This window comes from Brachycentrus maculatus, unplaced genomic scaffold (assembly GCF_059751285.1).
Source record: "Brachycentrus maculatus isolate JH-2025_06_01 unplaced genomic scaffold, ASM5975128v1 h1tg000255l, whole genome shotgun sequence".
Lineage (NCBI taxonomy): Eukaryota > Metazoa > Arthropoda > Insecta > Trichoptera > Brachycentridae > Brachycentrus > Brachycentrus maculatus.
Window position 1 is genome coordinate 210,850 of NW_028281006.1, and position 14,096 is coordinate 224,945.

Here is a 14,096-nt window from a genome sequence, read left to right on the forward strand (position 1 = left end):
TTTTTTTATAATTATTTATTACATTTATTCGAACAAACATATATACTAAAATCAAATCCAAAATGAAAAATGAGTAATTTTTTCCAAAGTGTACAAATTTATTTATAATATTGTCACAGATCTCGTTAGAAAAATATACTTATATAATAAGACAGCAAAATTAAACTTTGTTCTGAGATTATAAATTTGCGTTGCAAATTATTTAAGAAAATATTTTATTACAGTAAAAAAATAATATGTAAAGAAAAGAGATTTTTACATTAAATTAAATTCTAATCTCCAGTTGGAGAATTTTTGTGACTTAAATATATTTATGTATATCACATTTTGTTTGAACAAGTAAGTTATCATTAGTTTCATAGTGACCTGTTAAAATTATGACCCCGATAAGAATTATACACACTAAGAGTAATTAAAAAAAATATCCATGATCAGTAAATTAAGAGTCTAATCACATTCAGACGCACAAATCTAAGTTGCATTAGGAATGTCGCAAAGTTGTTAATGCACACCGTTGGCGGTTAGACCAGGGGATATGAGGCGGACGAGGCGATTCCGCAGTGGTTCTCCTTATTACGCGCCATCTTGATGTAACCCTCCTGTCCCCATGACTCTCCCCAAGAGTTCTTGACAATCCAGAAGTCTTGTCCACTTTCATCAGTACCAAAACCGACAGCTAGAACCTACAATTGAATCACATTAGTTAAAAACATTTTCAGCTATGTGATATTACGGAAAACTGTAAAAACTATAATTTTTTAAAAAATGTTTTAGAAAGGGTCAACACTAATATTGTACGAGCTATGGTGTGTCTAATTTGGGAGAAATAAAGTTATTACATAAATTCAGTATATGGTTATTAATTCTAACAACCATATTTTGTGTTCAAATTTTCGTCTCTTCAATTTCAAATAAATAAGTTTTTAAAGTATTATAATTATTCAAAGTTCTTTTTCCAAAGTTTGGGAAGGAGAGTCCCTGAGCCTTGGATTGTATTCAAGAGGAGACGGCTTAGGAGCAATTAGCAATAGGAAATGAAGAGAACTTACTCCATGGTCGAGGTTGGTGGAGCTGCACTGGGGCTCGTAGTAGACTCCGTCGTGGTAAAACTGGAAGGACTCCTGGGAGGCGTCAATGGCCACCGAGACGGGACCTACTGTGGCGAGGGCTTCCTTCAGCTTCTCTTCGTCACCGTCGGGAATGTCCACAAAGCCGGCGTCGGTAGCTCCAGAGTTCTTGGGATCGTACCTGATCAAAGAAAGTGTGTTTTTTTAAATTTATTTTATACGTAACTGAGAAACTGAAAACATACAATCCAATTTCTGTACACAATATTTTTGAGGTCCTGTTCCTCGATAAACCATATGAACTTTTGAGGAAAAACTGTATTCTACCTGCACTTATCGTCCATGCCTTCGTACGTGTAGGTGTTCTCAGTGTCGATGCCTCCATTGTCCTTGACATACTTGAAGGCGTTGTCCATGAGCCCGCCGTTGCAGCCGTTGTTGCCGTAAGCCGAGGAGCAGTCCACCAAGTTCTGTTCCGAAAGGGACACCAACACTCCGGTCTTGCGGAAGTGCTGTCCTTCCAACGCGCCAGTCTGATGACAAAATATTTATTTTAATGAAAGATTTCATATATATATAAAAGACTTAAAATTATATAGTTGCAGTATATCTTGTACCTCTCCACGATGAAGTGGTTAACTATTATGTTAAAAAGTTCAATGTTTAATTCCCAGGGGTTAAAAATAAAAATGTGCTAATAATAAACTTCTTTAACTTCTTGAGTGCGGCTGACAAATTGTCCGTGACACTACACAAATGTGTATGCGACTATCAGATATTTTTATGTACGGTTTAGTGTACCCGAGATTCAAAATTAAATTTCTTGGACCGGGATGCTAGGATTGTAATTTTTTTTTTCTTAAAACTTGGATTACTATTCATACACTATACAGACATCTGTTTAAATAATGACTATCCTAAAATTCTCTTTCTGAGTCACCATTGATCAATTTAATATAATCATACCTGGACTAATACCCGAAATGCAGGGCATATCACCATGATTTTGTGAGATTAATGGATAATATTAATAATAGTAAGTAACTAATATTCTCAATGCTGCAGCATAAATAATTTATTACCGGCGTCGCACACTTTTTTCTAAAAACCTAAAATTTATTAGAAATTAAAATAAAGGCCAAATATATTTTGTGGTTAGTAAATTTGCAAGTCCTAGAGAATACTTACAGCACTGAAGGACCAGCAGGAGCCGCACCTTCCCTGATCCTTGACGGCTGTTACGGCGCCCTTCTTCCTCCAGTCCACGCTCTCGGGCATGACCACGTTGGCCGGGGAGATGAACGTGGCTCCCTTGAAGTCCGTGCTCATCTTGGCGTTCAGCATCTTAGGGCTGAATATAAACAATAACCATCATTTTACAATATTAGTCACATTCGTTCTTAATTTTCTGATACAGAATGTCAAACCATAAGACAAAGGGCAGAATTGTGGGGAGCAAAAATTTTTATGCAAAAAAATTATGCATAAATTATGTACTTAATCCTACATTTTTTTTGTAGTCAAACACAATATGACAAAAAAACATTATGTGATAACTGATTCTTTACTGACAAAAACATTATTAAAAAATTACTGCCTTAACTGAATATTACCTTTTTTTAAACCTACACTTAGTTGTTTGGTATTTAAAATACATTTTACCACATAATTTAGTAAAAATAAATACAATGTTAATAGTTTTAAAATGTTATTGATTAGAATTGAGAAAAAATGTTGTCAGCATTATTTTAAGGAAGAAAACACTAATATTAAATCATTTTAGCAAAAACAAAACTATGTATTTTTAAAGGTACTCAGGGAAGACTTTTGTTAGAGGTGAATATATAATTAAAAATTAGTCACCCATATAAAAAAAGTTGAGTACAGATATTGTATTGAAAATTGTTTTTATAAACATTCTTTCTGAATAGGATATTACGGGAAATGCATTCATATTGTTATTTGCTCGACTGATTCATGATAATGAATCAAGAAATATTTGGTTTCTGTATTATCAAGGTCTGCTGCGTTATCAAACCACATGTCCAGTGAGTCAGGATGAAATACTTGGATGGAGTATGCAGAAACAATCAATACATGTTTCAGTGATAAATTGATATTCGAGCACACGTTTACTGAGATAAACGTATGATAAACGTATGTCATATGCTTGATACACGTGAAATTTAATATTGTTTTATGCAACACTATTTGACAATTGAATCACGTAAATTATTGATATGAATAATAGTTAATAATTAATTAGTCACAAGCGAAAAGCCAGAATTATTTTGATATGCCAATTACGAACATAGTAACTTGGTTAAAAAAAAATATATATTGTTGATAAAATTATGGATGGGTTATAAAAAATATTTATGAAAAATCATATATACAGGGGATAAGGTTTTATGCTTTTAATATAAATATTTATTGAATTAACCAATGCCAGATATAAACCTATAACATTAAAATATTTATTGAATTACTTGATGCCAAATATAAACCTATAGCGTGCCTTTGCTGTTGCAGGACCGACGGCGTGGAATGCTCTTCCACCAATGGTTAGAAATAGTGAGAGTGAGATGATCTTTAGAAAAAGACTAAAAACACATTTGTTTGCTAAATCATTTCCACCATAATATTTTCCCCAATTCATTCACAGTGAAGCGCCCTTGAGGTATTTTTTTACGAAAATGGCGCTATATAAGTTATCCAAATTTATCATTATTATTATTATTATTATTATGACTTTCATTGAATAAACTACGCAGAAGGTGCATGTCTTTATTCAATTAGTGTTTATTTTTACGCAGTGTGTTTACTAGGAAGCCATTGAGGCGTTGAAGTCTTGGTCAAGGATTGCGTATCTAGGTGTGTGTATAGCACATATATCTAGGTTGGGGTTAGGTTAGGGTTATAGGTGAAACCAAACTTGTTCTAAAAAGATAAATTAAATGGCAAAGATAAATAAAAATAAGCGTAAATAAAATGGTATGTCTGACCTAAAAAAGTTTAATATTGTTATACAAGAAAAACTGGAATAGAAGATAATTTACTGCAGAAAAGTATTAAAAATGATTCAACAATCCATTAATCAGAGAAATTAATTGATTATTTATTTCAATCACATAACTGGTGACAAGAGAAATGTGTCTGGTTGTAGGGTGATACGTCTAGTTTAAAAGACTTTGTTCCAAGAGGGCATTGCCTTAAATCCGTATTATTTGTCCAACACAATGTTATTGTCTGATAAGTTTGTTGAAGTGAAAATGTTTTCAAAAATATCAAAGAATTTCATGAATTATTCCAAAAAAAAAAACTAATGATTGAAGCTGGGTAAAATGGGCCGCTTGAAAATTTTGTCATTTAATGGTTTAGTAATCATAGCTTCTTTTTCTAACAGTCATCTAATCTATTTTAATCCTTATCCACACCCAATGGTGCATAAGGCACTGCATCGTATTGACGCAGTGTTGTCTTGATTGTTACTTACATGAAGGCAAGGTGATCACTCTAGTGCTTCAGGGACCAGCCCAGGGTAGTATGAAATAAATACTAGAGTGTAAAATCACTAATATTTACTTTGTCCCCCCCCTCTGGGAATTGAACCCAGGTCCTCTAGCGCTGTAGCTAAACACGCTAACCATTACACCACAGAGGCGGACAAAATGGTTATTTAGGGCGCTGTATCGCATTGACATATCGCAAGTGTTATTGCGATCATTAATTATGTGAAGTAAAGGTGATCAGAAAAATCACTTGTATTTATTTAGACATACATGTAGCCATATATTTATACACACATATGTACGGCGTGCTCCATACTAAGCTGTATGATATGCCGAACTTGAGTAACACAAATCAAATTAAAATTTCTCTCATTAACATTTCAAGCTAGTATTTTAAAACTATGAGTATTCTATAAACTATAATTTTTTTGTTAATAAAAAAAAGGTAAACAAAACAATGTATTTTTTACCTAGTCTTGTTGAAGCCATTGAGCGTGCTGATGAACTCGTGGTGCAGGAAGTCTCCGTACTTGTTAAGTCGCTGCTTGAAGGAAACCAGTCCCATCTCAAACTTCTGGTTGTGTTTGGCAATCTTGTGTTTATTCTCCATGAAGATTTTGAGCCTAAACTTCTCTTCGGTTTCACTGTCATACTTCTTGCTGTGTTCCGCCTAAGAGAGTAAATTAACAGTCTCGTATAATTAGTCCTTCCATCCTTCCTTCAAACCTTTATCCGCACCCCAATGGTGCATAGGGCACTGCATCATATAAATTCAGGTGTTAACGATCAACGTTATTTTGATCGTTAACACACGAAGGAAAGGTGATCAACCCTCCGCTTCAGGTACCAGTCCAGGGTGATATTGAATAAATATTAGAGTGAAAAAATCACTTTTATTTATTTCCTTCAGTATTGTAGCCCAATGTGCTGACCATTACGCTACGGAGGCGGACAAAATTAGTACTGTATCCAATAGCTAAAGAGCCCAAAAAAATCACACATTAAATAATACGATACATATCTATGTTTCGCCAAAAAGTGTAATCTGAGAAACACGAACTTGAAAGGCCGGTCTATAAAATGATGGAAGTCTGGGTATTTACAGGGCTTACAACCTGTAATAGGCTGGATAACTGGTCACTTTACACACATGCAACATTCACCAATTCTACCTATGATGCTGCTAATTTTTTTGGAACATTTAGATATATTTATCAATATCGCGACACAGTATATATGAGTTCACAACAGCCATCTATGTTCGATCAAGGAAAGCTTTTATTAGGCAGAGACTTTTTATTTATGTGTCACGAGATTGATCAATATATCTAAAAGTTCCAAAAATTTTAGTAGCGTGATTGTTAATAACATTCAAATTGCTGTATGGAATGATTACTTTGAATGGGTCATGAATCTTTTGAGGGCGTAGTATGTTGCCAATGACCTACATAATATGAAAATAAAACATTTATATTGAGTACATGTTTTTCCTACAGATAAACTATTGGACTTATTATCATTCATTTGTATATTTTCGTAAACCAACAAAACAGAGGTTGCAATGTGGGCAGAATATTCCAATTTGAGATGTTAATTCTTATAACTATGTTTTTAATCCTTTGAATATTAAATTACCATTTGAGGAGTAAGAAAAACAATTGTCATAAAAAAAAACCTCGATCCTGAAACTTTATTATAATAACAAATATGAAGTCCCATGTTGTTTGTGCTAAAATTCATTTTGGTTTCTCGGAAACAAACTCCGAAATTGCAGATAAATAACCTAACGCGTGACGCTATAAAACGAAGTCAAAAGTTCATTGTTATCTGCAAATAACATTATTCTGATAAATAATGTGTTTATTATAATGATATTATGGGCAAATATTTTATTTAAAATCGCCAAATAGTCGTTAAATAATGTTGACTTAGTTACTTGGGGAGATAATTATTATCTTTGGAAAAATACTTCAGTTTAAGAACATCGGAAAAGTTTTATAAAAATTATATAAAATTTGTTCACTCTCAAAGGTAACCAAAATGATGGAAATCAAATGATAAAGCTTAGAAAAAATTCAATTTTGTTCATTTGGCCAACTGGCATTTTTAAATTAATTTGATATTGGCAAAAGAAGACAATAATATCTTTTCAATGGTAATCCATCAGCTACAAAAAATTATAAATAAACAGTTTTAATTTTTTTCAAAGCCATACTTTCATTATCGAGACAAAATTGTAACTATATATGTATTTGCTTTATGTAGCATTATGACCTGTTTTTTTATATTTTTGATTTGATTGTCCAGAATACATTATATATATAGTCTAATTTAGATATTGGCGATTAAATTAAATCATGACTTCTTTAAAAGAAGCCATTACTTAATTTGGTTTTTTTATTTGATAACTTAAAGTTAACTATGCCAATCAGTATAAAAATTTAGTTGCATATTGTGTATTTTTAGTTCCTAATAAAAATGACAATTTGGCATAAAAAAAAACTTCGCTGGGAAGAAATATAAACCGAGAAAAAGTAACGAATACCACAGTCAATTTGTTACATTAAAACATCACCAAAATCATAACGAATGAAAACTTATTCCCAATTATTAGATCAGATAAAAAAGGACAATTTTATAGCTTATCTAGTACTTCGAGCAAGCTGGAGCTAGTAATTGAAGTTGATATTAAAACAAAAACAGATGTAAAAGAAATAAAGATATTTTTTTACCTTAAAGGTGGTCCATTCTTCTCTTACAACATCCACAAAGGAAACGCATTGGGCTGCCGCCAAAATACCAAAAAAGAATATGAGGAACTTCATATTGAATCTGAAAATACAAAAATAAAAATGATAGTAAACTACAAAATCAGTTTTTCCCAAATATTATTTTCAATGAAATACAAAAATAAATATGATAGTAAACTACAAAATCAGTTTTTCCCAAATATTATTTTCAATGAAATACAAAAATAAATATGATAGTAAACTACAAAATCAGTTTTTCCCAAATATTATTTTCAATGAAATAGTTAAAGAAATATAATCAATAAATAGGGAAAATTATTTCCTCATTAATTGTTTCAGCAGTCACTTTATGGTAATATCTATCCATTTTTAATTTAATTTTTACTTGGTAGACACCACTATTTCTATAAAATCTGTTGTGACACATGTTTTGATGCATTCCGCATCATTTTACCGTGAGTGTTAAGTTTACTCCAAGAAATGAAAAAAAAAAGTTTTTCGAGGATAAGAAGATATTTAGTGTAGTGTAGTAAAAAGAATAATTTTCTCAAATACACACACACACATTCTGACAATTCTGTATTTACGACATTAAGCATAAACAAATTCATTAATTCAGTCATGGAAAATGACATTGAATTTCATGTTTAAAATGGGTAAAACATAGTAATTCAAATATTACTTTGCTAATATTCTGTCACATAAAAAAGGCAGAGTCACTAAATTTAATGATAAATGCACACTTATTTCATATTACATGCTAATTTACTGAAACCACAAGCAGGATCATAATCATGTGATAAGGAAATGTCCGAAAAATATATGTACTTGAGCAAGGATTCCATACAAATGTTACTGATTTAAATACGTAGTTTAGATAATTTTAGCATTATTTCAGTCTTTTATTTATAATGACATTTTGAAACTCCTTGTGGATCCGTATTGTCAAAAAATTATTAAGTTTTTTTTTAATGATTATTCTTTTTTTACCAAATAGAAGCAAAGTTAACATTATCTACACTACGAAATTAAAACGTCAACATTTATATCGAATCCCAGCACTCGGATATTTAATTATTTATTCATTGTTAATATTTTTTAATGAAAGGTCAAAGTATCTGTGTTATAACAAAGAAAAAAAACTAAATGATAAGGCACACCAACAAAATTGTTGTTTGAAAAATATGGAAAGCATGTTTATCTGTTTTATCAACATAAAAAACTACTGTATAGGAGAGGGAATAGAATATCCTTAGACAAGTAGGTACGAAATGGAGAATACCAATAATGACTAGGGCAACTAAACTTGCATACTCCTTCTAGCTCATGTTTATTGTATAATGCTAACATATACGAGGCCTTTGAGGCCTTAACGTTTATAATATAGGTATCAACAATGAAATAATTGTTTTGATTGGACAAAGGCTAATATTTTGACTATGATTCAATGAAATAAAAATGAATCATTTTAAAAACAGTCATTTCTTGTTTAGAATGGCAACGATATAAATAATTTATTTAAAAGAGGCACGATAAAAATATCGATTTGACGTTAGGTAGGTAGGGTAGGTCATCTAGGAAGTTCGTTCAACAGACAAAAGAAAATATTTACAAAGTAAATCGTGATAACTTCAATGTCAACACTTCAATTCGAAAACAAGTTTAGAATAAATTATAACGAAAAATACGTCTACCAGCACAAAATGAACGCGAGACGCAAAAAACGCGTAAATAACGGACGTTTTGTTACAACAAACAATAACTGATTCAACCGTTATTGGGATAATAATCACTTACTTAATTTACAAAATGTTGAAATTATTTATGAAACGAATATTTTAAAACAAAAGGTTAATATAGACTGGTTTTTAGTAATGATAATATGAAGAAGAAAATAAAAACAAAGGATTGGCAAACTTACGAGCGAAGGCAGCGTGCACACAGGACGAAACGATTTATGTGACTGATGAAATTTCAGAAAATCAGAAATCAGATGAGAAACACAAGCATGCGCACTACGAACCCGATTCATGGTCACATGACAGCTGATATACAGAATATTTAAAAAATAACTTACTCATCACACAATGCCCTCATACCAAAAACCGTTCACCAAAAAATGTACAGTTTAATTCTTAACAATGATATAATTGAAAACGAGTAAATCGAACATTTAAATGCAGAACAATGATTTCTTGATCAAATTTTGGTTAAACAATTTGATCAAACTTGGTAAAAAATTGCGAAAAACTTTTTTTTAAATGCTGTGTATGTGCCAAAAATTTGCAGATTTTGATTTACGCAGTAATACCGATTTGCTTTCCGCGCCCCCAGTGTCTTCTATTTTTCTTATCATATTGTGCGTCATCTTTGTAATGTACTAAATTACTCGCTATAACCAAATACTACGTATATTATTTACTTAATAGAAATATATTTTGTTGTTAAATTAAAAATTTTATGTTTGTGTTTATGTATGCTTACTTAGTTGTTTCCTTTTGTGTCTAACCTGATTAAAAACTCACCAAAAATGTATATAAATCTGTATTTCGAAATATTGGCTTGATAACCCAGTGAATAAAATATTTTAAAACTAGCTATTAAAAAAAATAAACATTTTAAATGCCTTTTTATCGGTAGATGTTGTGTCGTACACATCATGTATTAATCAATACGAATTTGTTTATAATATTATTTTTATTATACTCTATTATTTTATTATATTGATAAAAGTCGTTCGTATCATGAATTAATAAATAAAAGTGGTCGACAAAATTCATTTTATTATCTTCGATTCAAGATAGATGTCATACATCGTAAAACATTATTGCAAATAAAATTTATTTTGCTGCCTTCAGTTCCCGATAGATGTCGTACACATAGAGAATGTTTTCATGAAAAGTGGTTGGTAATATTAATTTTATTATATTTTATTCCCGACAGATGTCGTACGTGTAGTGAATTTGTATTTTTTAGATAAGCTTTTAGTATTATTTTTCAACAATAGATGGAGGTAGAATATATTAAACTTCATGGTATTGGATAAAATAACTCATATTGTTACGATAGATGTCACACTCCACTATATTTTTACGTCGTGATGAATTTTCGTAGGGAGATTTTGCACCAACAGATGTCTAGTGTAGTATTATTTACGTCCATAGTCGAATGAAATATCGAGAAAGTAAGTTGGCCTAAAAGAACTATTGAAAATACAATTTTAATAGTGTGCTTTATATTGTTTGTTAGAATTTCTGTATAAACTTGATTAAAAACGTGAATGCTTAGTAGTTATTTTTTTTAAACTTTTAGTAGGTCTAAAACAAAAACCAAATAGAGATTGAGTCTACAACATTTTGAGTGTGTCCAAATACTTGTTCACAAAATCTGGATTATCTCCAATTATAGGAGTTATTTTCATATTATTTTTTGTCATCTCATCAAAGATGAAGAAGAATATGGAAGTCTGGGCATTTACGGGGCTTACGACCGTCATAGGCTGGTTTAAGTGATCACTTTACAATAATGGGTAGAATTGGTGAATGTTACACGTGTGTAAAGTGATCACTTAAACCAGCCTATGACGGTCGTAAGCCCCGTAAATGCCCAGACTTCCATATTCTTCTTCATCTTTGATGAGATGACAAAAAATAATAAGAGATTGAGTCGTTTGTGAACGACCCGATAATAATAATCGGTTCAGATACAGCGATTGAGTGATCGGATCATAATTTTGAATGAAATAGATTCGTTGATCCATATTTTTGGTACCGACTTTTTTTATTATTATTTGCAGTCGTCGTCCCAGGTACAATTTGTAATGAAAATTATGCCCCTTGTCGACAATTTTCCAGGAGCTTTATGAAAGCAAATAATTTAAAATATACATAGTTCAATTGATCTGGTCTTAATGACCGGATCAATTGAGTGATTTAAATGACTTTGTCCATTTTTTTTTGTAAAATATGTTATTTCTATAATAAATAGGTTATGTCAAATACAAAAAAACTGTTTTTAATAATCTGTTAGATTTCGAAAAGAAAAATATACGTGTTATAATTTAAACATTTTTTTTAGCTAGATACAATGGCAAATAACCTGTTTTCAATATTTATACTTTTAAATTATAAACTTGTAATACATTAAGGTATTAAAAAATATTTTACGTAAACTAAAAATATTGTCCTAAAAACAGAGTGTGTGATGTTATAGTATATTATTGTCCGTATTCACAAGTCCTGTTACTATTTGACCTAGTAGAGAAAACTTCATACAAAAAAGGTATAGGGCTGGTCCTCACCTGTAGCCTACCCTCATCGAGTTAAAATAATCATATTCTCTAAGGAATAGTAGTGTAATAATAATACCCACGTGTCAAAAACCAATAGTGAAACCAGATTTTAACAAGATGAAAGTGGGATCTGAGGATGCGTGATAAAATATATTTTTAAAATAAAGTTTAGTTACTAGGTTAAATATTAATATTAACTTTAAAAAAATTAGTGGATATGGATCTGTGTTTCTCAACATGAATGAAACATTTCAATGAAATCAGTGTTTCGAAGATAAGCATCGTATTTTTGCATCAAAATAATGGGATGCTCCTAATTTCGATTTTTTTTTACATCAGACAATATTCACATATGAAATCAATACTATCCATATTTGGGAGTGTGACTATAATAGCCCTGATTACCCAATATAATATTTTGTTTTAAAACTCATTTCACTGATTCTCGTTTGAAACCATTAAATTAGATTATTAGTGATAATTGTACTAGTCGGTCTTCTAATAGGCATGTAGGTATCAGATAAGGGTTAGTTAATATAAATCGGTAGACTTTAGGTCCTTTTTGGGTTATTGTGCCGTTTGTCGTTGTCAAAATATTATTGACAAAAAACGTATGTTGTGTGTATGGCATATCTAAGGCTAGCAAACGTTATAAGATGGATAAAAAAGTATTTCTAATGCTTGTATTCGAATATTGCATTTGTAATGGGAAAAATATTATAAGAATAATAAAATAATTATTTCCATAAAGTATGTATAGTACTAAGAAAATATGCAGGTATTTTCATAAATTAACAGAAATACAACAATACTGTAGTTTAACATATAAATATAAAACGTGAATATAAAATATTTAATTTAGAACTTCTTAATATTGCAACGTATAAAATAGCCGTATATTATTCAGTAAAAATATATCAAGTAAATATTATATTTCAACTCTAGCATAAAATGAAGTTAGTCATGAAAAAAAAAATGCAATGGCAATGTTAAAAATAAAATGGTTATAATCATTTTTGAAGGTAGGTTTGCGTGGGCAATGTTTTTTTTTAGTTTAATTTAGTTACTTCTGGTAGATACAATAAGTATGTCGGTTTTAGAAACATACATTTAGAAAAATACAAGGCAACTAAATACATTATACATCTTAGAGACTAATAGTTCTTTTTTAAACGGATATACATAGTATATTTTGAGAAAGGATATACTTATAATGACCCTTCTCAAAAAAACTTTTTGTTGGAAATCCCTCCAAATTCAGTCTCAATGCACATTTGCTAAATAATAATAATATTCTATCCACTTTTATTAATAAATATATTTTTTAAATATTTGGTGTCATCGTTACACCTATCAAATTTATAAAGTAATAAAAAAAGTTAGTATATTTTACTAGTTATGGACTTTTATTATGCTTTATATTAGGTTTGATTTAAATTTCATAATGAATTTGATTTGATTGTAAGTAAAATTTACAAAATCTTTGAAAAAATGTCAATCTGGGCAATTTTGAACTATTGGGTAGTAATAAAAAAAAACGAAATATTAAATTTGAATTTATTAAATATCTTTTTTATAATAGGTTGCACTGGGTACACTTTTAACAAGTTTGATAATTGTACTAACCCGCTATATGACACATTTTGAAGAAAGAATAAAATCCTTACCATTAGAAAAAAATACTCAAATGCCCGTTGCCATTACATGTTTTCAATTAAAAAACTTTATAAAACAAAATTATCTTTAACCACGTAAATAAAAGTGGTTGTAAACAATGTTTATATCACCAAGTATCACAAAAAAACGTTTTGAATTTAGCAATTGACATTTTTAATAATTTTTTTTCTGTTAAAAACTCTGAATTGCTTTGTTTTTTTAGAAAGAAAGCGAGAGATAATTTTTAGAATTTCTAACATAAAAAAGTATTTGATGGAGAATTCATTCAAATCACGATAACAAAACTAAACAAAAAATTTTATTGCATAATTAGTACTAAATTTCGAAATTTGTGCTATGTGGCTTGTATTAAATTTGCCTTTAATTATTATCGATTCTTCAAAAAAAACGTTCTAATGATGAAATTAACTAACAGGTGTAAATCTGTAATTGTTACATACTTTGAATTTTCTGTTAAATGAAATACCCTAGTGCTAATAAGAAAAAGACGAAGATTGGATTCCCTATGTAACTCAATTTACTTTGTCATTTTACGTAGGCATAGGTCGTCTAACAACATAACGTGAACTTATACAAAAAGCTGTCCAGCTTTAAGTTTCGCGTCTCTGTCGCTCTCCAGAGTCGGGCATGCGGCGGAACGTTTCCGGGGAAACTTTGTTCGTTTTAATTTAATCCGAGCGATAAATACTTTACGGCTCTTTCTTTCGTACCCCTCCGGAGGCTCGAGAGGAGTATCGCCGACTCTGTCTAATGTGGGGTCCGGCCGGTGGCGCCGCGCGGCGCGGCGGGGCACTATCCA

General features: G+C 30.6%; 1 protein-coding gene across 1 annotated transcript; it reads right to left on the minus strand.

The window, feature by feature from the left end:
* Positions 1–9,294, minus strand: CtsL1 (cathepsin L). Its single transcript, XM_088265638.1, has 7 exons — positions 9,251–9,294; positions 7,312–7,411; positions 5,050–5,249; positions 2,256–2,418; positions 1,395–1,600; positions 1,050–1,248; positions 1–683 (listed from the first exon to the last, which is right to left on the minus strand). Exons 2-7 carry the CDS (start codon positions 7,402–7,404, stop codon positions 522–524), a joined length of 1,023 nt encoding a protein of 340 aa, XP_088121764.1. The 5' UTR covers positions 7,405–7,411; positions 9,251–9,294; the 3' UTR covers positions 1–521.
* Positions 9,295–14,096: the final 4,802 nt, after the last annotated feature.